Source organism: Naegleria fowleri (genome assembly GCF_008403515.1).
Source record: "Naegleria fowleri strain ATCC 30894 chromosome Unknown tig16, whole genome shotgun sequence".
Lineage (NCBI taxonomy): Eukaryota > Heterolobosea > Eutetramitea > Acrasida > Naegleriidae > Naegleria > Naegleria fowleri.
The window spans coordinates 622,834-646,604 of NW_025407948.1; the positions used below are offsets into that span (position 1 = coordinate 622,834).

Consider the following 23,771-nt stretch of genomic DNA (forward strand, 5'->3'; position numbering starts at 1 on the left):
TTTTCAAGTCAACAGAAAAAATAGAACCACTTCAAAAAATGCGGTCCTCTCTCCGTCAGCATGTTGTTGCTTGTTTCTCGAGCCACCAAAATCAGCTTGCTCCTTCTTCGTTTCGGATGTGCTCTTCTTCTCTTCATAAGAAAGATATTCTCGGAAGAGGACTAATCAGGACTAATAGTTTAATTAAGCACAAGGCACAATTTTTTGTTTTTGATAAAGTCTTTGATATCAGTATAATCAGGAATTTTCATTCTCAAATTACGAATAGAAACTCACAAACAACTGCCCCAACCACTCCTGAATTCAGTACTGAAGAGTTAAAAAATATTCTAGATGAAGTAGAAAAGACAGTTTATGAACATAGGTTATTTTCTCATATAAAACAAATGCCAAGCACTTCAGAAGAAGAAATGTTTCTCAAATGGAGCTCAATTTCACATTTGGTTAATACGTGTTACTTTGATGTTCTATCAAAAAGATATCCTTCAACATTTAAGGCTCAATCTCAAAATTCTTTTGTTGCTGATGAAGGAGAAAATCACAGCAACCTCATGATACAAGTTGTTTTATTTAAGGATGAATTGTATTCACGACTAGAAAATATGTATGACGTAATTAGAAGAATGTCTATTAATTTTGGGTTATCTGAATTGAATACATTTGAACACAGATTACCAGACCATGAAATTGAAAGTACTTACAAAGATACTTTTAATCTAATAATGGATGAACCAAGCTCAAATGAAAACATCTATCAGCTAGAACTAAAAGCAATTGGTCAAAGTGGACCAAATGATCTTTATCAGAGAAATGAACTAACAAAACCAATAATTGCCAGAGCGCAATATCATGTTGTTTCGAAGAAATTTGAGTCTAATCCTCTATCACACTGGTTACATTACAGATGTTCTCTTGAGGAATGGTATCACAGGGCTGGATGTAGAGATAGAGAATTGGTTGACAGGACCCGAGAGTTCCACGATTGGTGTTTGGATATTATTTCAGGAAAAGAAACAAAGAAAGCAAATTCTAAGAAATTCAAAATATTTATTCTGGTGTTAATGGTTGTCTCGTTAGCGGTTATTGCTTTGGCCTACTTTGGAATGTCCATGACGAATGACAAGAAAGTAAAGAAGTAGAAAAGAACTTTTGTAAATGTCACTTTTAAAATCATCAAAACAAAAAAATGGGCTGAGGAGGGCAGAAGGGACCAGTCATCGTTCAGGGCAACAACAATCCACCTCCATCACTTGCAAATGCCGTTAACATTATTCAAAACAAATCACATGAATACGGACATTTCATTTCATTCAGTTTTTTCATAATTATTGGGTTGTTGTTAGCCATTGGTCTCTTTTTAATATTACGAAGGAGAAATTTTCTTCGTGTATTTTCATCAAAGAATATATCATTCGGAGGTTCTACAAGTTCTTCTATTCAATCATCATCTGAAACAAACCCAATCTCTTCTTCAATGATCAACCGAACAAAACAAAATAATGACCTGGAAAACGTGTAATAGCAACATTTTGTTGAGACATGTGTGACTGCAAAGACAGAGATGCTTTCTCGGAAGGTGGATGACAGCATGGAACCATTGCAATTTTGTTGGACTCTCGCTCACGAAGGCTGGCACAATGAACATGCTCGAAAATTCTTCTGTAGGATGAATAAATTGTTTCATTAGTAAATAAGGCTTGCTCTCAATCATTCGGTTGACTAAACCGCTCCAAAAAAATGCAAAAGCAGTCTTTCTCCTTCAAGACAGCCAAATTCCAGAGCATCAACTCTGAGAGTGGTACCCAGCAAAAGAGAGACTTGCAAATGAGAAAAGAGTCTTTGAAAACAAGATCCAAATATGACTTGTTGAAGAACTCCGTTGAGAAATTGTTGAATGCAAGAAGTCAAAATAAGCAAAATATTGAGGCTAAGGTAATGTAGCAGATCAATGCTGATTGATATCATTTTCTTACAATTTACTATTTCCTTTTAATAACTTCAGTCCAAGCTTCTTCAAAAGAGTCAAACAAGTCTTAAAGCTATGGAAGACCTTGTGTCCGATCTCTCTAAAGCCAAAGTCAAGTGGGAAGCGGTTAGTCAATCTGAAATGGCTCGACTCGCTAAACTCAAGTCAAGAAGTGATGCCTTGGATCAAGAACTGTTGGGTATGAAGACTCTCCTGACCGAAGTTGAAGAAAAATCTGCACTAATGAAAGAGGCTGTTGAAGTCTTGAAACAAAGAGTATCTGGAGATCAAAAACGTTATGAAGAGTATGTTGATCAAGTACAGATTCTTCAAAACGAAAATCAAAACCAAGAGGATCATCTAGCCAAAGGTAAGTTGATCCTTTTTAATAATCATTCAACAATATATCTTTTTTGATAGTAAATGCACAACTTAACGAGAAAGAAAAGAAACGAACAGATTTAGAAAGGGAGATTAAAGAGAAACAAGAACTGTTGCAGTCGCTTTTTGCAAGTATTCAGGAAACTGTGGAAAGAACACGACAAAAAAGAGATCAAATATACTCCGAGCAAGAAAAGATTGGCCGTCTTGCAGACGTGATCAACTCAAGTAAGGTTCAGTTGGAAGACCTTTTGAGCAATGAACGAAAATCTTCAGTAGCCGTTGAATCATTAGAAAATACTATTGAGAACGTTAGAACTCAAAGAAAACAAACCGAAAATGATATTGTATGTAGCTGTGATTGTTTCTGAACTTTTTTAACAACCTTTCTAAGGGTTATATTGAGCGAGAGATTAATGATTTTAGACAGCACAAAGATGGATATGAAGCCTTCAGATTTAAGGATGCTCTCGAAAAGCTTAAAATTAAAGCAGGGGTTGACAATAATAACGAGATGGACACGACAAAGATCTCGTCACTTGCCCAAAAGCTGCAAATGAAAGAAAAGTACCACCGAGAACTGAAAGAAACATTGACAGAGGTTTTCAGTGAGTATGAAGCTTTGAGTAAGACTCAAACCGAATTGGACGAGGTGAGAGCGGTTTGCCTGTCCAACATTGACAAGATGGGCGGAGAAATATCCGAACTAGCTGTATTAAGAGAACAACTCAACCAATTCTTGGAAGATGGGGAAAGTCAATCAGTGTTGCTAAGAGCAGAAATTGAAGAGTGTCATCAAACTTTGCAGAATCTTAACGCCGAAATATATTCTTTGGAGCTTGAGTCTGATCAAAGCTTGACCAACGCAAAGCAACTAGTTGAAGATTTGAACGTACAAATTGATAAAGCAACGAACGAAGAAAAAAGTCTTTCTGAAATGATAGCAAAGGAAGAATTGACAATCGCAACTCTTTTGCAAGAGTTGGAAAAGAAGAAAGAAGAAAAGATAACCCAAGAGCAATATGTAAAGAACTATGAGATGAAACTGTCAATGCTTAGGGAGGAACACATCAATCTTCAAGCATCTGTTAATAATCTTGAAAAAGAGATTGCAGATGCGCAAGCTGTCGGAAGAAATATTAAGGATACTATTTACGAGAAGCAAACTATTGTAAGTGTCGGTTTTGACGTTCATCAAATTAATTTTACAATTGCCGTAGATGCAAAAACTATCACAAGAAGTGGGGTTGATGGAAGATTTCGACCTTCACAAGTCCATTGAAGAGTTAAAGCTGCAAGCCCTGAAGGAGATGGAAAGTTATCAGCAAGAAATCTCTAAAAAGTATCAAGATATGGTAAGTTGTGCTTACACAGCTGTGATTGGTGACCATTCAAAGTATGAAATGGAGAAACAAGCTCTTACTAACAAGAAAAAAGAAGTGGCTTCAAAGCTGCAAGCACTGCAAGAGAATTACCAAAAATCACTTCAAGACTTGGACAATGCCATTCAATCATTATCCGAAAAATTACAAAGTGGGAATGTTGAAGATGTTAAGGTACCTGAAAAACGTAAATCTGACGTAAGTACACGTGTTACCGTTCACTTTGTATTTTTAACGTCACTAGCCACTTGAAATGCCCTTCACTGAGCCGCTATTCTCTATCAACTTTGATGACGACTTATTCACTGACAATGAAACTGCCAAGGAGAAGAATTTCGATTTCTTTGATGAAGATTATTAATATTTAGTTGTTGTTGACTCTTTATCCAACCAAGAGCAAAATTACAATTACAAATGCATTAATAAATATCAATGGAACTGTCGGTCAACACTCAAATTTGTAACTTTTATGGTTAAATTTCTCAACTTACTTCTCAATAGCGTTCTGACGGCATGTAGTAAATTAATAGTTCGTGCTTTCAAGCTCTCTTCAGCTACCACTTCAGGTCTGTAACCAAATCCGACTGAGTTGGAATTCCGGTCATTAAAAAATCACAAAAAATAATTATTATTTTGATGATTTCAATTCATCATCAAAATTTTAAAACGTACTTCTCCTCAGGAATCGTTCTTCATTCAACACCGCAATAGCATTCACAAGCAGAACAACAATCTTGATCAGCGTCCATAAAGTCATTTTTTATATTATTTGAAAAAATGAAAAATTGCGTATCCTCCGTGATGATGAAAGCAAGTCATCATCTCGAAAGAGGCTTGACTGGGAAGAATAATTCAATCGGTTTGAAAATGATGAGCAATTATGTTACCAGTTCCTTTCTCTCATCGTCATCATGTAACTCTGTTCCAAGAAGATTTTCGACATGCTTTTTAAATTTCGCTTTTGAGGAGAGATTACAGCACTGGACCGAGTTGATGAAAAATCAAAGCCAAGTACAATCTCTCAAACCCGAGAATTTCCCTATTGGAAGAAATGAAAATTTAGAGCTACGATTTGGTGATAAGGTGAAAACCATCACTGTTACAATTGATACAGATTTCCTCAAAAAGACTCCACTTCAGCTGGCATCAGAGTTGTTCTTTAAGAATGAAGTTAATGAATTTGTTGTTTGCAAAGTGAATGACCAAATTACGGATCTAAATACTACTTTTCATGAAATTAATGAAACAATCAAAGAACCAAACAAAACCATTCAATATTTCACTTTTGAAGACCCCGAGGGAAAGGAAGTGTTTTGGCATTCATCTGCACATATCCTTGGATGCGCTTTAGAAAGAAAATTCGGAAATGCTTTGAAGCTCTGTGATGGGCCAGCTTTAATTTCCAAAGATGCCAACGGTGCTCAACAATTGTTAAATGGAGGATTTTTCTACGAAGGATATATTGAAAATAACCAAAGAATTGCGACTGAACAGCTTGAAGAGCTTGAAAAGTACATGCAAGACGTTGTGAAAGAAAAGTACCCATTTCAAAGATTACGCATCAACAAAGAAATTGCAAGAGAGATTTTCAAATACAACCCTTTCAAATTAGACATTATAGACAAAATTCCAGACAATGATCCTGTTACTCTCTACAAATGTGGAGAATTGGTGGATTTGTGTAGAGGCCCACATTTGCCAAACACCTCTTTCATTAAAGCTTTCAAGCTCACCAAGCTGAGCGGGGCATATTGGAAAGGAGACGAAAAACAACCACTACTACAACGTGTATATGGTATTTCATTCCCAAAATCAAAACAATTAGAAGAATGGCAGAATAACATTGAGGAAGCTCTGAAAAGAGATCACAGAACAATTGCAAAGAAACAAGATTTATTCTTCTTCCATGAGACAAGTCCAGGTACACCATTCTTTTTACCACATGGAACAAGAATGTTTAACAAACTCGTTGAATTTATTAGAAAGCAATACAAAAAAAGAGGTTATGACGAGGTCATTACTCCTCAAATGTTTCAAAAGGAACTATGGATTACATCTGGACACTGGGAACATTACAAAGAAGACATGTTTACAGTTATTGAAGGTACAGCGAGTCAACAAAAAGAAGAAACAATTGGTATCAAACCAATGAACTGTCCTGCTCACTGCTTAATGTTTGACAGTAAGACCAGATCATACAAAGAGTTACCTCTTCGATTAGCTGATTTTAGTCCACTTCATAGAAATGAGCCACGTGGTTCTTTGACTGGCTTAACTCGAGTGAGAAGATTCCATCAAGATGATTCGCATATATTTTGTGCTCCTGAACAAGTTAAAACTGAAATTGAAAATTGTTTGGAATTTGTGAAATTTGTTTACAGTGATATATTTGGTTTTAATTTGAAGTTTAACTTATCTACAAGGCCTCAGAAATTTGTTGGTGACATTGAAAAATGGAATAAGGCAGAAGAATCCCTAAAAGAATGTCTCAAGGGTTATAATTGGCGACTCAATGAAGGTGATGGAGCGTTTTATGGACCTAAAATCGATATTCAAATCGAGGATAGCTTGCAACGATTACATCAATGTGCTACCATTCAATTGGATTTCCAACTCCCAATTCGCTTTAATTTGAAATATCAAGGTGACAATGATCAATTACATACTCCTGTTATCATTCATAGAGCCATACTTGGAAGCATTGAAAGATTTATTGCTCTACTGACAGAACATTTGGGCGGAAAATGGCCATTTTGGCTCAATCCAAGACAATGCTTTATCTGTCCTGTTGCTTCTGACAAAGACGAACTGGTTCAATATTGCCATCAAGTCAAAGAGGAAATTTTCTCGAGAGCTGAACAACGTGGCGTGTATTCCAATTATTACGTCGATGTGGATGTCTCTGACAAAACCATGAAAAAGAAGATTAGAGAAGCTCAATTACTTCAATATAACTTTATTTTGGTTCTTGGAGAAAAAGAGATGAAAGAGAAGACTGTCAGTGTTCGAAAACGTGATGGCACGCTTTTAAGTTCCATGACGCTCGATCAATTATTGGACATGTGGGAACATTTAATGAAGACTTATCAGTAATACATGTGTAAATTCATAAATTACGATTTGATTTTTCTTGATCGCACAGTGTTTGTTTGAATCTTCTTTTCTCCACTGTAACCTTTTTCTGATTTTAATTTACCAAATCTATATCCACCAGTCTTGCTATTGAACTTGTTTTTCAGTCTTAGCCTTGGATTTCGTTGGTCAACCTTCTTGTGAGCAGCAATTCCTCTGTTTTTAAGGGTGTTGTTGTCAGCCTTTCTCTTTCCTTGATCATCTCGCCTATCGTCTTCTAAGGTTTCATCCTCCAAATCTCTCTTTGTTTTCTTGCTATTGATATTATCAAATCCTCTTCGCTTTCTCTTTTTAGAGTCTTCTTCATAGTCATCTTCCTCTTCATCAAAATCAGAGTCAGAATCATAGGTCAGTGCTCCACTCTCTAACATTGCTTTTTCCTCTTCGTTCAATCCATTCTCATCGATTGGTGCTGCAGAGTTTGATTTTTCGAGAGCTTTTAAGGCCTCATCGGCATCTCCAATATATTGGGCCAATGCTAATTTGCTGCTTGTGGCTTGCTTTGACTTGGCATATCTTTGAAGTGCTGTGAATTCATGGAATGAGTCCATCTCTGCGAGTGGATTTTTGATTTTCAATTCCTCAGCAATTTTCTTCTTGTCTTTCTTGGTGAGTAGCATTCGGTGGCGAGAGTCAAGTTCTGCCTCCTCAATTTGAGCCAAATACTTGCTTCTATTTTCAGTACCGACAGATTCTCGTTCTTCTGGAGCATCTCCAAACTCTGCTTTGAGCTCTTTCAATAATTTACCCTTTTCGATTCTTTCCATTGCCTTCTTTCTTGTTTTCTCTGCCTTTCTTTCATCACCATCGTCATACCTAATAGCCATCATCTTTGGAGCAACATAAGTTTCATCATCAGCTTCATCTTCATCCATGTCGCTATCAGTGTCGTCAAGAGATGTTTTTAACTTTCTTGAGGATTTTGTTTTTTCCAAATAATCTTCATCACTTTCTGCCATTTCGTCACCTTCGTCACCATGGTTTGAATAACCATCCTCTTCATCATTTTTCACAAGTCTGTCTGGATTTGCTTTGAATTCATAGGTCATTGTTGCATCCTGAATATCATTGGCCATTTTGACTAGTTTGTCGATTTGATATTTCATTCTTTCATCGATTGGTTTTATCTTTTCTAACAGTAATCGAAGTTCCACTAATTGGTCAATGACAGGATGATCTTTCACAGATTTTCCACTTGATTTCAAAAGCATGTAAAACAAAATATTTGTACAATAACTCAAAATCAAGTGATATTTTGTTTCTAAATAGCTCAATCCTTCACTTGTTGCTAAATTACCCACCATGACTTTAGACATTAAAGGATGTAATTGATCCTTAACAGTTGAGAGCTTGTTTTTCAACTCTACAAGCAATTCCATAAACTCTGGAGCATCTTTCTGTATGATGGACAACTTTTCTTCCAATGAAATACCACCCGATGATTGTTTTTGACTCTCCTTCTTTCTAGAAAAGGATGGAGTGGAGAGTTGTTGATCAAGCATAAAGTCATCGAGATAATCCGTAGCTGCAAGTCTCTTTGCACGTTCTTCTTGAATTCTCTTTACTTCTTCCTCTTCTTCTTCATATTGTTTTCTTTCTCGATTGGTGTGAGTCTTTTGAGAGAGTTGTGATTGACCCTCAAAGAACTCACTTCTCTTCCATCGGTTATTACTCGTGCTACTACTCATTAAAGCCTTTTTCTTTAATTTCAAGACATCTTCATCATCGGACTCTTCATCATCACTAAATGCTCCTTTGTATCGTTCGTTATCATTTTCCGAATCATCATCATCACTGGAATTGGTTGTTGTTGTTGTTGAAGTCTTGGCAGAGAGGCTGGTTAATTCATCATCATCATCCTCATCATCACTTTCATCTTTTTGTTTTTTAGTAACTTTATCGACTGTTTGTTTTACGAGCTTCTTGTCAATAGGTGCAGAAGAGTGGTCATCTTGTTCTTCATCATCTTGGTCATCCTCATAGGAATTTTCATGTTCATTTATGAGAGGTTGGATCACATATCGGTCCTTGTCCTTTTCCAAAAGACCAGCCTTTTTTCTTAGGTCCTCAATCTTGTTGGATTGAAATTTATCAGTTTCCGACTGAAATGTATCAGCATCTATGATGGGTTCTTCACTAGGTAATTCCCTCCCCGATTGTTGTTGTTGTTGGTTTGCCTTTCGCAGTTGAGCGAAGGCTTTGTTTTTCTTGGCTGCTTTGTTGGTGTTTGGCATGAATTGTTGGAATTTTTTTTGACTTCAAATAAATTTTGAACTGTGAAAAGCTTTAAAAAATTTTTAATTCAAGGGTTGTTGTTGAATTGTGGTGGTGATGAGAGGGCAAAATGTGTCGAGAGAGTTAAAGAGAATAATAGATACGGGTAGTTATTAGCAGGCAACACGGCATTGCTTATTTGGTGGTTCCAAATAATAGTGATCCAAATGGACAAAGAATGGATTTTTCGTCACTGAATGGCTTGTATCTTTCTTCTGAAGAAAGTAAATTGTGTTTGGCCCAAAAGAGTTGATCAAAAAATACCAATAGTGAATAGTCTTGGTGATGTGTTATGGTAAAATTTGGATCTTCTGAAATCACTGATCTCATGAATTCATCGAGTTGTTGGTGTGTTTCAAAACAAATCTTACTTGTTCCATATTTCTTTTCCAAAAATGTGTACAATTTGTCTTGTTTAACTTGATCGGAAAAATTGAATTCAATGATGCCTTTCCCTTCTCGTTGCAACATGGTGTTGTAATTAACTGTAATAATACATTTGTAAACATTTTCAACATTCAGAATAAAAGACCAACTTACAAATTGTCTTTCCTATTCTTTCACATTCTAACACTTTCTTGATTCCCAATACATCAATAATTTTTTCAACAAAATGTTGACAGTTTTGAAGCTGATCGTGATAAAGCTTCGTAAGGTTCCATTCCACAATCACTTTTGCAATACTATCGATTATGGAGTCTAATGATACATTAAATATTTCTGCAATACGGTGTGTTCGCGTTTGATATAAATAAGAATCAGAAACAAGCTTTCTTGGAATTATCAGAGAATGAGTTTTGTTCCATTGCAATAGAAATGGTCCAATAATTAATGCCGAGCAAACATTTTTCATATCTCGAGATTTGGAACCAAAGAATTTTAGAACTGGATTACAAAGTTTTGCAGGATAGGGAGTTTGAGTATCTTCGATATAGACAAGCTTAATGACAATTCCTTGGCCTTTCTTTTGTTGGAAAAATGATAAAGTTGTGGGCCAGTCGCTGGGCATCATCTGTTATTATTCATATATAACAAATATAATATAGTAAATATAATAGGTAAATATAATTCATAAATTGAACAGTTGTTGTGAAAAAAACTTACCATCGAATCAGGCATGGTATCATCAAATGCTGTGTTATCAAAAAGTGCTTGAGTTCGTTGATGAAATGAAAGGAGCTTGCTGTAAAACTGTTGTGTTTCAGCATTTGATAAATTTAAATAGGTTTCTTTCAGCTTGGTCACATCGGTGAGATCAGTGATAAGCTCGTCCAAGGTTAGATTCTCAGCTTCCTTGATCCTTCGAGCTGTATCCGTTTGATTTCCAGTGAGAGCAGGTACATTCGATCCTAACCCTATTTTAGAAGGAGGTGACTCTTTTTGAGAATCATCAGAGTCTTTGAGCATTCCCAAATTAAAATTACTTTTCTTGTCATCTTCGCTTTCGCTATACCAGTCATCTGAATCTGAATCAGTTTCGTCAACTTTTTTTACTCCTAAACTTTCCACAGTGTCTGATTCAAGAGCGAAAATAGGTTTCTTGGGGCTTCCCTCTTCATCAGAATACCAAGGATCAGATTCATCATCATTGGCTGATAGTTTGGGAATAATCAATGGTGATTTCGATTTCTGAGAACCTTTTGTTGAGTCTTCATCAAATGGATCTTGATCAAAACTGTCTGTCTTCAACTTGGATGAAAACGATCTTGGTCCTTCTGTGTCAAGATCGTTCGCAAATGTTAAATTAATTTCGGAAACAGAAGCTTCTTTTTTCAAAAGAGTTTCTTCATCATTTGCGTCCTCGTCAAAAGATGGAAGTTTTAGCTTCACATGATTTGATTCGTTGGTTTTCTTTGATGACTTAGGGTCAGAATCTGAGGTGATTTCAATTTTGATGTCATTATTGTCTAGCACTGAAAAATCGTTCTTGACATGCAGTTTTGTCTGACTTTCAATTTGGGATGCTCGTTCTCCTTTTTTCACTATTGGCTCAATTAATGAATTATTTTCCTTTTCTTCTTCCTCATCTTTGAACCAATCTTCATCATCTGATGTTTCTTCGAAATGTTTTATGGAGCTTGGTGGATGAACATCTGTTCTAAGCTGAGGAGGAGTTGTCACATTGTCTTCAGTGACATGAGATATTCCAATTTTTTCTTGTAAAATTTGATTTGGACTTTTTAGATCTAATTCTGTTTTTTCTTCCTCCTTTTCCTTCTCGTCATCAAGCCAGTTGTCATCATCTGAGTCAGATTCCGCTTCTTTCCACCTGTTTAAATTGGCATTATCGATTTCTGCTAAATTGGTAAAAGGTTTTTCATCCTCTTCACTTTCATCCATCTTGTTTTTGATATTGTTGTTGTACATCATAAACTCTAGGCTCTTTTTCTTTAAAAAGTCGTCATCAATATTATCATCCAACTTGAAATCATCACTGCTGTCGCTACTTTCGCTTGTTCTTGGTTGAAAAGATTCTCTAGGGGATTCTGTGACTGAAAATTGTTGACCTAATAGAGATTTTCTTCTTGAAAGAGGTTCTGTGTGATGTACAAAATCATGTAATTTTGAGATTAAAAGATATTCTTGTTTCGATGAAATGAATTTCCTTTTCACAAAGTCTGCAACAAAAATAGAAATTAAAACATATTTCAATGCAATTTTTCACTTACAATAATTAAGACATTCATCTTTCCAATTTTTGACATCCTTTTTTAACTCCAATAAAATAGGATCGTTAACGATCAATCCTAGCTCATTTCGCTCCGGTTTTCTGTCGTTCTGTTGATGCTTTTTCTTTGTTTCTTCCATCATTTGTAGAGCTTGTGACGGATTTGTGCAAAAGTACATCATGTTTGTCTTATGAAATTTGTACAAATTTTGCCATAGAACATCTTGATATTTGATTTCTAAATCACGAAATCGTTTACAAGCACTGAAAAGATTTCATCAATGTTTGCAGTTAAAAGTTAATATTCTTACCTTGCACACATCAAAAGCGAAGTAATATCCAAAAACGAGAATATCCTCGCCATTGCAAGATCATAATTTTCAAATGAAAGAACTGATCTATCCTCCTCAACTGCAATAGGTGATTTGTCATATCGGATGGATACAATAGATACTCGGTTAGTGTCTTTATCAAATGTTGTTATAGTTGTTCGTTTTCGGCTTTTTGTGGCCGACAAAGGATTTGTAGGAGTAAAGGATAGAGTTGTTGCACTATTTTGTGTTACATCTTGCTCTCCTCCTCCATTGAAACTTTCTGGTACATTACTAATTATTTTACCATTACTTGATCCCATCTTCTTTGTGATGATATCAGGAGTGCCTACTAGCCGAATAAAAGTTGATGATGATGGTACTAAACAAAGCCTTTTTAAAAAACTGTTTTCATGAGTTAGTCGGATTTGATGGGCTCAATTATGAAGATCTGCTCTTCTTCTCTCAATATCAATAATTGTTGGTGGAATTATTTGAGAGAAAGATGATGATGGTGATGATGAGAGGAGCGTTTTTATTTTTTGATGGTGATGAGTATGATGATGATGGTGATGGGAAAGAATGTTACCACAACATTCCAATACGCGTTGCATAACTCTGGTGAAAAAGCATAACTTCATTCATGATCAAACATCATTCCAATATTATTCATTCAGTCAAGGATCACCAATGATGATGAAATGGAATCATGTAGCTTCATGAATCATTTCGTAGGGAAACACTCCAAATAAAAAATGACAAGCCAAGACTCTCTCGATTTGGCTCGAGTGTTCATGGCCCAGCAGCAAGGCTACGTTTCGACTTCATCATCCGCTCAAACGCTCATCATGGACAATGGAGGAGATACAATCAAGATTGGATTGGCTCCTAGTTCTTTAAACGAAGTTTTCGATCAAGCACGTGAAGTCAAACGTCCACTCATAATTCCGAATATGATTGCTAAACAAAAAGCATCATCAGCAACAAGTGGTTCAATGTTTATTGGAGATCAACTCGAAAGTGATTGTGAATGTTTTGCATCCTTGCTATTCAGAAGACCAATTGAAAGAGGATATGTTGTGGATTGTGAAACACAAGCTATCATTTGGGATTATATATTTAAAACACATTTTTCAAGTTTGTCAATAAGTGAAACAAGACTCTTTCTTTCTCATCAACCTTTTACACCAAAGACCATACAAAAAGATCTTTGTCAATTAATATTTGAATACTTTGGATTTAAGGAATATGCCTCAATATCTAGTCAATACCTAAGTTTTTTTGGATATATTAATGAAATTAGCGATGAAAAATCTCCTCTTTACTCGTTAGATACGACCAATCCTGTGAAAATATCCAAAAGTGCCCTAGTGGTGGATTCTGGATTTTCATTTTCACATATTTATCCAATTATTAATTCTCTCCCTATGAAAGCAGGTATTCAACGAATTGATATTGGAGGAAAGTTACTAACAAATTATCTCAAAGAAGTAGTATCGAATAGATATTATGACATGATGGAAGAAACATATTTAATGAATCTTGTTAAAGAAAGATTATGTTATGTATCAAAGAATTTTCTTAAAGATTTACATGCTGCTTCTTTTAGCGATTCTCCTCTCTTTCAATCCTATGTGCTTCCAGATTACAGGCACAGCAAAACTGGTTATTTATTGGATACTTCTGATGCATCATCAATTGATCCTGAACTACAAATTCTGACCCTGAATAATGAACGTATTGCAATTCCAGAGCTTTTATTCAATCCCTCTGATATTGGTCTCAATCAAGCAGGCATTGCAGAAACATGCGCAAGGACTATATTGACCAATATCAAATCTCCTGTCGAACAGTCCATCTTGTTTGATACCATTTTGGTAACAGGAGGTAACTCGAAATTCAAAAACTTTAAAGAGCGATTACTCCAAGAAATAAGACCATTCTGTCCACAAGAGGTCAAGTCTGTCACTGTTTTGGAAAGTAAAAATCCCATCACATTGTGCTGGAGAGGAGCCTCAGCATTTAGTTTCTACCAAAAACGACAACTGGACCAATGCACTGTGAAAAAAGAGGAATATGAGGAAGTAGGGTTTGAATTATGCGAAGATCGATTCAAACAGAGCTAAAAAGTAGAGTTTGAGGTCCTTTCCAACTTTTATTAAAAACACCCTCCTGTATGGTGAGATAATAAATATTATGTTTGTACCGCAAGACAGTCCATGTTGTAAATGCAAATTGCGATATTCATAGTACATAATTTATGGCTGTGATGGTTGTTGAAATTGATTTAAATCCCAAAATATTATTGGTCCATATTCTTGATAAACTTTCCGAGATTTTTACGTGTAGCAGAACCGAGAAGAGCATCAGTATTAATCTTTTCTTTAACAATCTTCTTAAACTCTGGTAATTTAGGAAGGGCCTTTTCAACCTCAGTTTCGGAGAAGTACTTCAGGACATGTCCTCTTTGTTTGTGATGCATAGTTGCCTCTTCACGTTCAATATATCCACGGATAATTAAAGCATCAATCACTTCAAGATCTGTGAGCCCTTTATAAGACTCAAATTCCTTGTGGATTCTTCTTCTTAAAACATCTTCATTGACAGGAAGATGGTACACATCTCTCATCCAGGGCAAAATTTTCAAAATCCTACGATAGAGAAGCAATGTGTTCTTTTTAGCCTCTTCTAGGTCCTTGCTTTGGACTGAAGCAATGTAATTGTTATAATAATTAGCGGATTGATTGTAAGAAATATTTGCAAGAAGCAAAGTAGAATTTTTGTGGTTGGTGTGATGAAGATGGCGAGTTGATGATGAAACGGCTCTCTTTAACATTTTTTTACGATGATAAAGAAGACATATCATCATCATATATTGATACAATTTAAATTATTCTCTCCATTGTTTGGAAAACTGTGGCTCATCATCCTTGTACAACATACAAGCAATAGACAATTGCTTCAAAGGATATTCCATCATGATGATGGGTTTCCAAAACGAAAAAAAACCGCCAAATCTTGCCCGCCTTTCAAAAAATTAAATATTTGAAATTCAAAAAAATGTTCACACACAAGTCCACTTCAAACAAAAGCACTCGTCGACTCTTGAACAACTCCAAGAGGAGGAATGCCGACAGTCATGCCAGTCAAAACGAAAAGGATGAAGAAGAAGAAAAGCTCCAAAAATTAAAAGAATATAGAGAACGAAAAAAGTTAGAAGAAATTGAAATTGATAAACGTTTCTTCGGAGCACCCATGGAAGGCACCAAACAACTTGGATGGTTGTTGAATTTTCGATCGACGAGTGTACCAGAAAAATTAGCGACTGGTGGTGCAGAGATGGAAGATATCATTCATTCATCGAGTTTGGATGTTTCAGCTGTTGTTTTGTACTTTATCAGTGATGAAGGAGAGTATTTTACTGTCACCAAAGCATTTGAACCTTATTTTTATATTGCTTTGAAGGATGACAACTCTTTTACTGAAGTGAGCAATTATTTGACATCTTTGGACCCTTTGGTTTCTCTTGACATTGTTGAGAAGGAAGATTTGAGCAAGATGAACCATCTCTCGGGAATTAAAGCCAAGTTTATAAAGTTGAGATTCAAGAATGTTCAACAGCTTATGGAAATGAGATCTAAATTATTGCCAATTATTGAAAAGAATAAGAAAAAGAATCAAAACTCATTTGAGGTATTAGAAGAAGAATTACTTCAAGAAGAAAAAGATTTTGAAGATGAATTCTTGGATGATTTAGATGACTATGAACGAGGAATTCGAAGAAAGAGAAAGGTCAAACTTTCAACAATGGATTGTGTCGATAAAATTATTGACATTCGAGAGTATGACATCAAGTATCACATTCGTTGTGCTATTGATAGTGATTTGAGAGTTGGTTATTGGTATGACATTTTTATTGAAGAAGGAAATGTTTTACTTTCCATGAGACAAGACATTGAAGAAAGAGCCATTCCTAAAGTCTGTGCATTTGACATTGAAACTACTAAACCTCCACTCATGTTTCCTGATCCTCAATCGGATCGAATTATGATGATCTCTTACATGATTGATGGTCACGGTTACTTGATTGTAAATCGTGAAATTGTCTCTGAAGATATTGAAAATTTTGATTACACACCAAAAGAGGAATTTCCAGGATATTTTGAAGTATTCAATGTGGAAAACGAGAAGGAATTGTTGTTAAAATGGTTTTCACACATGCAAGAAGAGAAACCTTGTGTCTATGTCACTTACAACGGTGATTACTTTGATTGGCCTTTCATTGAAGAGAGATCAAAAGTATATTCATTGAATTTGAGAGAATATGTGGGTTATTACAGACTCTCAGGAGACAGCAAACGATTAGGTTCAGACACAGAATATGGTAGTTCATTTGGTGTTCATATCGATTGTTTGTATTGGGTCATTCGAGATTCTTATTTACCTCATGGTTCACATGGTTTAAAAGCTGTTACAAGAGCCAAACTCAAATATGATCCAATTGAAGTAGATCCTGAAGAAATGCTTCCTCTTGCTTCTTCTGAACCACAAAAATTAGCTTCCTATTCAGTTTCAGATGCTGTGTCTACTTATTATTTATATATGAAGTATATTAATCCTTTTATTTTCTCATTGTGTAATATCATTCCAATGCCTCCAGATGAAGTGTTGAGAAAAGGTTCAGGAACTTTGTGTGAAACTTTATTGATGGTTCAAGCATTCAAAGGAAATATTATTTTCCCAAATCGATATCAATCAGATCCAGAGAAAATGTATAAGGGACACTTGATTGCAAGTGAAACCTATATTGGAGGTCGTGTGGAGGGTCTAAAATCAGGTGTGTATCGATCCGATATTCCACATTCTTTCAAATTGAATCCAAATCGATATCAAACCCTTATTGACAATGTGGATCGAGCTCTTCGATTTTCTATTCAAGTGGAACAACAGCTTGAAGTGGATCAAGTTGCCAATTTTGAAGAAGTGAAACAAGAAATTATTGCTGCCTTGACACTTGTAAGTATAATACTTGAAGTTCATTATTGATAATTGTTCATACACAAAATCATATTTGATATCTGTATTGTTTCATATATACATTTGAAAAATGATTCCTATTTCAATTGTTTCATGTATACACTTGATGATGGTACTTATTTCAATTAATTGTATGGATATTGTTGTTTTCATGAATCAAATGACAATTATTGCTTTCAAATATCCTATACGCAATATATACCCAACATTTTTTGCCAATTCCTTGTCTGAAACAACAGTTGAAAGAACAACCTGATCGAACCGAATGTCCAAAATTATATCACTTGGATGTTGGTGCCATGTATCCAAACATTATTTTAACACATCGATTACAACCATCGGCCATAGTGAATGAAGATACATGTGCTCAATGCATTTATAACAAACCAGAGAATGACTGTAAAAGAATTATGAAATGGCATTTCAGAGCTGAATATTTCACAGCCACTCGTTCTGAATTTAACATTGCCAAGAACACACTCATGAATGAAAATCCAGATTATACCAATGAAGAATTGAGAAAACGAGTGGGTGAAATTAGTCAAAAAGCTCACAAAAAAAAGTACAATAAGGAGAGTATGGTAAAAGATGCCACCATTTGTCAACGTGAAAATCCATTCTATGTGAATACTGTGAGAGAATTTCGTGATCGAAGATATGTTTTGAAAGATAAAACAAAAGAATGGAAAGACAGGATGAAAGATCCAGAATTAGAAGAAAAAGCCAAAGTCATGCTCGTTCTCTATGATTCTCTACAACTTGCACACAAATGTATTTTGAACTCTTTCTATGGTTATGTCATGAGAAAAGCAGCTCGATGGTATTCGATGGAAATGGCAGGTGTTGTGACCTACAATGGAGCTCAAATTATTCGAATGGCAAGAGAATTAATTGATGACATTGGAACATCTCTTGAATTAGATACCGATGGTATTTGGTGTATGCTTCCTGGTTCATTTCCTGAAAATTTTACACTCAAATTAACAAATGGAAAGAAGAGAACCATTTCATATCCATGTTTAATGCTCAACGCAGATGTTGCACAAAATTTCAGTAACAATCAATATCAAAATTTTAATCCAGAAACTGGAAAATGGGAAAAACATTCAGAATGTTCCATTTTCTTTGAAGTCGATGGTCCTTATCGAGCCATGATCTTACCAGCTTCAAAAGAAGAAGGAAAATCCATCAAGAAGAGATATGCAGTTTTCAATCATGATGGTACATTGGCAGAATTGAAAGGATTTGAAATTAAGAGAAGAGGTGAATTGAAATTGATCAAAATTTTCCAATCTCAAGTATTTGAACAATTCTTGAAAGGTGACACTCTTAAAGAGTGTTATGATTGTGTTGCAGAAATTGCAAATCGATGGCTTGATATTCTTTACACAAAAGGTGAAGGAATTGAAACCAAACAACTCTTTGATTACATTACAGAGAGTTCAAATATGAGCAAAAAACTTGAAGAATATGGAAATCAAAAAGCTGCAAGAATTACTGCTGCTAAAAGACTTGTGGACTTATTTGGAGAACAAATGGTTCGTGATAAGGGTCTCGTTTGTAGCTATATTGTGGCTAAAAAACCTGAAAATGCAAGTGTTACAGAACGTGTCATTCCAACCATTGTTTTTCAAAAAGAAGAATCTGTCTGTCTTTCATTCTTGAGAAAATGGACCAAAGATCATTCACTCACAGAAATTGATTTGAAAGAAATTGTGGATTGGGATTATTATATTGAAAGATTGGGAAGTGCCATTCAAAAGATTATTACCATTCCAGCTGCATTGCAATCCATTGAAAATCCAGTGCCAAGAGTGAAACATCCAGATTGGTTGTTCAAGAAATTGAAAGAAAATGATAGCCAATCGAAACAGAGATCTCTTCTCTCCATGTTGAAATCGAGTCATTCCATGCAAGAAGATGATTCTAGTCATGAGGATGAGAATGACGACTCGAATGGTATGGAAGATTCTTCGGAAGAAGATGGAATGACGAGTAGTAGCAGTAGTAGCAGTCTCATGAAACGTAAATTGAATCATGTGGTTTCACTCTCTTCAGATGAAGAAGAACAAGTGGTCGCTTCACACAAAAAAAATAGGAAAAAGAAGAAGAAATCCAATCAACACGATGAATTCAACCATGCTCATGCACCACTTGGAGATGGTACTATGGCATCCTTTGTTCAATTCTATTCCAATCAACTTAAAGATTTAGTATGGCATATTCTTGAAATTAGAGAAACAGACACACCAGGAATTCTCAATCTCTTTATTTGTGTGGGTGGAAAGATGAGAACTATGAAAATTAATGTTCCACGTGTGATTTATCTCAATTTCTATAAGAAACAAAAGTATGATGTGGAACCAAGAAAGAAACTTCCAATGCTCTCAAGTCTTTTATCAGAAAATTCAATCACAAACAAACAAGAGACATTCCTCTATAAGAAGGAATTTGATGAAACTGTTTATCAAAAGAATTTACAAAGCATGTATTCTGAATTTTCAAATCCTGATATTCAAGGAGTTTATGAAACTCAGATTGATCCAGTGTTAAGAGCCATTCTTCAAATTGGTGCATTGTGTAAAGTAGATCCTAAATCGAGAAGCAAATTAGATTCTACTTCTGTATTGTCCATTTCTGATTTGATACAAATCGATGGAAATATTAATTCTAAAACGGCAAGACAAGGTGTCTCTTATTTGAATGATATTAGTAATTTACAGAAATTGTATTTATTTGAGAGTTGTTCAGATGTAAGAGGAGTTATCGGATTGTTTTCATTTGCCACCAAGAAGGCATACATCTTTTTGATTCACTCGGTTGAAATTCAAACGGTTGGTCTCCATCCAGATCGAATCTTTGATGAAGTGTTGGATCAATTATTGTTACAACAAACAAATTCACAATTGAATATTACAGAAATTGAAGAATTTGAACTTGATGTTTACAAGAATAGAAATGATGTGATTCGAGAAATTAATAACATTTTAATACGAGAAAGAAAAGCTTCTTCCTTATTGATGGTACAATCTCCATTCTCCTATCAAACCAAAACAGCTTCTGAACAGGCACCCATGTTATCTGAAATTCCAATTATTGCCATTCCTTTCAATGATGAAGATAACAAGTACCAACACGCTCTCTCTGGTTATTGGATGAATCAATGTGTGAAACAAATGTTTATTCGATATTGTGCCATTGAAAAGTGGTATCAAGATATGGTCAATTATAGTAACTATTGTGGTATTCCAATTGGTAATATTGAATCGAATGACTTTGTCATGTTCCTCATTGATATCATGTTTGGAAGATGTCTTCAAGAGAATTATGTCTTGTGGTTGAGTAAGGCCAACAAACCTGATTTAGGTGGATGTGAAAATGATGCTCTTCAACAGCAAGCTCTCATTAGTGATGAACAATTATATTCTAGAAGTGGATCTTTTATTAACCATTCAGCATGTTATCATTCGATTTGTGTGGAATTTGAATTGAGCCATTTAGATATCAATGCCATTCTTCAAAGTAATTTCATTGAGGAAACTTTGGATGAGAAAATCTCTAATTCATCAAAATTTGCTTCAACTCTTGAAGTATTCAAAGTATTCAAACAAATGGTTTCGAAATTATTTGCAGATGTTCACAATGAAGAGGCATTGTCACCTCAAGTACCTGATTTAATTTTAGCAAACTTGTATCGATGGTGTAGCAATTCTCATGCTAAAATGTATCATCCAGAAATTCTATCCTTTGTTTATAGACTTCAAAAGAAAGCATTCCTTCAATTTTGTGCACATTTAAAGAAGTCTGGATGTCGAATCATTTATGCCAATTTTACCAAAGTTGTGATTGACACTGGAAAGAACACAGTCGATGAAGCAACCATTTACACAGATTATCTAAAAACAAGTATTCAACAACAAAAACTCTTTGCATGGATTGACATTGAAGTTAAAAACATGTGGAGTAATCTGTTATGGTACAATCATAGAAATTATTTAGGATTTAAAGAAACTGAAACTGGTCTCGTTGCAGATCCTCAAATTGATATTCTTGATGAACTACCACAAGCTGTGAAAACTCATTTGATTTTCTATTTATCTACCTACCTATATGAATGTTTAAAATTTAGAAGATCTCTCGATGAAAAGTTGTCCACCATGAAACCAGAAGAATTCCAAAAAAGTCAAGAAGAACATGCACAAGAATTCCTTTCTACCAATTATTCTGAAAGTCTAATGGATACCATGAGTAATCAATTGAAACAATTAACTCTACAACACATGGAAAACAATTTGAATGGAAAAGACATTCGATTAGAATTTGTGAATGCACTCTGTCATTTACTCTCTATGGATCTATTCATTCGAGATGAAGTGAATGTTTTGAAACGATCTTTATTGAAATTATTAGGTGTGAAAGAATTCTCTCCAGAATCTATTTTCAAACGTACTCAACATTTATTCAAACTTCCTGATATGATTTGTTCTTATTGCAGTTCATGTTTTGATCTTGAATTAGGAATCTCTTCACACGACAGTATTTTCAAATGTAAACATTGCACCAATGATTTTGATAAGAATCTCATTGAAGGAAAACTCATTGATTTCACACAAAACAAAATGATTAGTTATCAATTACAAGATTTGCAATGTTCACGATGTTTACAAATTAATCCAAATAATGTCATGGAACGTTGTTCCTGTTCTGGAAAATGGATTCCTGCACAATCTGAGAATAAGAGTGAAAAGATTTTGGAAACACTTTTATTATTGAAATCCATTGCTCAACACTATCACTTTGAAACTTTGAATGAGATTTTACAATATTGTAGTAGTTGTAGTTGTAGTAGCAATAGAAATTAATTTTGCAACAGTGTCGTGAGGATCAGATTCTGTGTCAGACACCACCACCATATTGAGTGATGACATCCAAGAATTTGGTTGACATTTAAATTGGCCAATGAAATTCACATTCACCCAATTCTGCGTGTGAGCACTGAAGGTCAGGTCTGGATAAACAGTTCGAATTCAAAGACGAAATTGTACGGATTCTTGTAAAAAAGGATTGACCATTCCAATAAATCGATTTCGCTTTTTTCCGGAAAAGGATTTTCTCGTCGTTCCATCACCAAATCTCTTCCGAACTTGTCACAGTGATGACATTTTACCAACTTGATTGGGCGAATGGAAGAAGAAGGGAATTCTGTTCTCTCTCTGGCGAAACACTCGAGTATGAATTAAATTCTAGACGTGGATTTGTGATGATGGTCAAAAGTTACCAAGTGGTGATTTATGTTGGAGTTGCAAAAAAACAACAACAACACCGAATTCTCTCGACCATCATTATTGCACATAGTGTGTCTGTGTGTGTCTGTGTGTGTAATATTGAAAAGACAAACTGAGACATCTCTTTTACCCGGTAGTAGTAGTGGAACTCGAGATTTCTCTTCTTTCGGTCTTCCATATTCAGCGAAAATCAAGACATCCTACGTGACCACAACAACAACAACTTGAACGCTGCACATGCGCATCAAGAGACACATGTGTTGTCGTTCGACTACAACCATTTAAACGCATGTACAACAACCCTCACCCCTCAATTCATCAATTTTCAGATTCGAGAATAGAATTCATTACCATACAAAGACTCACTTTGTTTTCATTCTTCACACATTTTTCCTTATTTTGGTGAGAAAATACATTCATTCGTTTGGGACACGTTAGATTGAACCAATAACAACAACAACCACCATATTGACACAAAAAACAACCACAACCACCATATTGACACTTGTTGAATGCTTGAAGAATGACTCTTTATCCCTCTTCCTTGAGTGTCAATGATCACGAAGGAAGAGTCATTCTATCTTTCGAGTCATCTTCTACCTCGTCATCAAGCACTCAACATGATTCAAGAATGATCTCCATCCAAACACAACAACAACAACAACAACAACAATCGAATAGATATGACATTTCAAGGAACAACCTTCTTCAAACTTTACACTTTCATTCCTTCCACAGCACTTTTGAAGAACCATCATCATTGACAACTCCTCCCACCATCATTCCAACAACAGAAATGTTTCAAGAATTAACCATTTATATAAGCCATGTACTCGGCGACCATCATCATCATCCTGATGATTCTTCAACAACAACAAATCTCCAACACATTCCCTATTTACCATGTACTTTGTACGCTTGTAATATTCCTCTCTCGCACCACCACTCCACTTCTGTGGTTATTGAACTTTTGGTGACTGACATGTGTGGTGCATGTCATCTAGTGGCAGCTTACCACATGGATGGCATCACCTCTTCCATTCAGTACATGATTGGAAGAGACATTTGCATGGCCACTCATTTGGCACAAGGTTTAAGTGACAACACCATGCGTGCATGGATTCGATATAATTATCATCTGGTCCAACCTTTGAGAGTGAGTCTATTATGAAGAGAATTATACTAACCTGAGAACATATACTTGATCAAGAAGTATACACTATATAAATTCACATGTGTGCGTCATGTATGATGAGAAGATGAACTGACTCGCATGTAGAGATGTTGTTGTACATGCTTGTGTCGTCGCATGAAGTATATATATCCACAAGTGAC

General features: G+C 35.3%; 10 protein-coding genes across 10 annotated transcripts; 6 read left to right on the plus strand and 4 right to left on the minus strand.

Annotated features, from left to right (window-relative positions):
- Nucleotides 1–38: 38 nt before the first annotated feature.
- Nucleotides 39–1,139, plus strand: FDP41_012924 (uncharacterized protein; the record flags this gene model as incomplete). The annotated part of the gene is made up of 1 exon (XM_044703497.1): nucleotides 39–1,139. One exon carries the CDS (start codon nucleotides 39–41, stop codon nucleotides 1,137–1,139), a length of 1,101 nt encoding a protein of 366 aa, XP_044565849.1.
- A 598-nt stretch (nucleotides 1,140–1,737) lies between these two features.
- FDP41_012925 (uncharacterized protein) lies at nucleotides 1,738–4,090 on the plus strand (the record flags this gene model as incomplete). Its single annotated transcript, XM_044703498.1, has 7 exons — nucleotides 1,738–1,932; nucleotides 2,003–2,336; nucleotides 2,387–2,694; nucleotides 2,742–3,518; nucleotides 3,568–3,702; nucleotides 3,745–3,927; nucleotides 3,974–4,090. 7 exons carry the CDS (start codon nucleotides 1,738–1,740, stop codon nucleotides 4,088–4,090), a joined length of 2,049 nt encoding a protein of 682 aa, XP_044565850.1.
- A 21-nt stretch (nucleotides 4,091–4,111) lies between these two features.
- Nucleotides 4,112–4,486, minus strand: FDP41_012926 (uncharacterized protein; the record flags this gene model as incomplete). Its single annotated transcript, XM_044703499.1, has 3 exons — nucleotides 4,112–4,167; nucleotides 4,221–4,313; nucleotides 4,402–4,486. 3 exons carry the CDS (start codon nucleotides 4,484–4,486, stop codon nucleotides 4,112–4,114), a joined length of 234 nt encoding a protein of 77 aa, XP_044565851.1.
- Nucleotides 4,487–4,506: 20 nt separating this feature from the next.
- FDP41_012927 (uncharacterized protein) lies at nucleotides 4,507–6,822 on the plus strand (the record flags this gene model as incomplete). The annotated part of the gene is made up of 1 exon (XM_044703500.1): nucleotides 4,507–6,822. The coding sequence occupies one exon, from the start codon at nucleotides 4,507–4,509 to the stop codon at nucleotides 6,820–6,822; it is 2,316 nt and encodes a 771-aa protein (XP_044565852.1).
- A 20-nt stretch (nucleotides 6,823–6,842) lies between these two features.
- FDP41_012928 (uncharacterized protein) lies at nucleotides 6,843–9,095 on the minus strand (the record flags this gene model as incomplete). Its single annotated transcript, XM_044703501.1, has 1 exon — nucleotides 6,843–9,095. The coding sequence occupies one exon, from the start codon at nucleotides 9,093–9,095 to the stop codon at nucleotides 6,843–6,845; it is 2,253 nt and encodes a 750-aa protein (XP_044565853.1).
- Nucleotides 9,096–9,270: 175 nt separating this feature from the next.
- On the minus strand, nucleotides 9,271–12,437 carry FDP41_012929 (uncharacterized protein; the record flags this gene model as incomplete). Its single annotated transcript, XM_044703502.1, has 5 exons — nucleotides 9,271–9,620; nucleotides 9,676–10,147; nucleotides 10,240–11,753; nucleotides 11,805–12,067; nucleotides 12,115–12,437. The coding sequence occupies 5 exons, from the start codon at nucleotides 12,435–12,437 to the stop codon at nucleotides 9,271–9,273; spliced, it is 2,922 nt and encodes a 973-aa protein (XP_044565854.1).
- A 432-nt stretch (nucleotides 12,438–12,869) lies between these two features.
- On the plus strand, nucleotides 12,870–14,240 carry FDP41_012930 (uncharacterized protein; the record flags this gene model as incomplete). The annotated part of the gene is made up of 1 exon (XM_044703504.1): nucleotides 12,870–14,240. The coding sequence occupies one exon, from the start codon at nucleotides 12,870–12,872 to the stop codon at nucleotides 14,238–14,240; it is 1,371 nt and encodes a 456-aa protein (XP_044565855.1).
- A 176-nt stretch (nucleotides 14,241–14,416) lies between these two features.
- On the minus strand, nucleotides 14,417–14,950 carry FDP41_012931 (uncharacterized protein; the record flags this gene model as incomplete). The annotated part of the gene is made up of 1 exon (XM_044703505.1): nucleotides 14,417–14,950. One exon carries the CDS (start codon nucleotides 14,948–14,950, stop codon nucleotides 14,417–14,419), a length of 534 nt encoding a protein of 177 aa, XP_044565856.1.
- A 224-nt stretch (nucleotides 14,951–15,174) lies between these two features.
- Nucleotides 15,175–22,013, plus strand: FDP41_012932 (uncharacterized protein; the record flags this gene model as incomplete). Its single annotated transcript, XM_044703506.1, has 2 exons — nucleotides 15,175–17,130; nucleotides 17,391–22,013. 2 exons carry the CDS (start codon nucleotides 15,175–15,177, stop codon nucleotides 22,011–22,013), a joined length of 6,579 nt encoding a protein of 2,192 aa, XP_044565857.1.
- Nucleotides 22,014–22,959: 946 nt separating this feature from the next.
- Nucleotides 22,960–23,607, plus strand: FDP41_012933 (uncharacterized protein; the record flags this gene model as incomplete). Its single annotated transcript, XM_044703507.1, has 1 exon — nucleotides 22,960–23,607. One exon carries the CDS (start codon nucleotides 22,960–22,962, stop codon nucleotides 23,605–23,607), a length of 648 nt encoding a protein of 215 aa, XP_044565858.1.
- Between the last annotated feature and the right edge of the window lie 164 nt (nucleotides 23,608–23,771).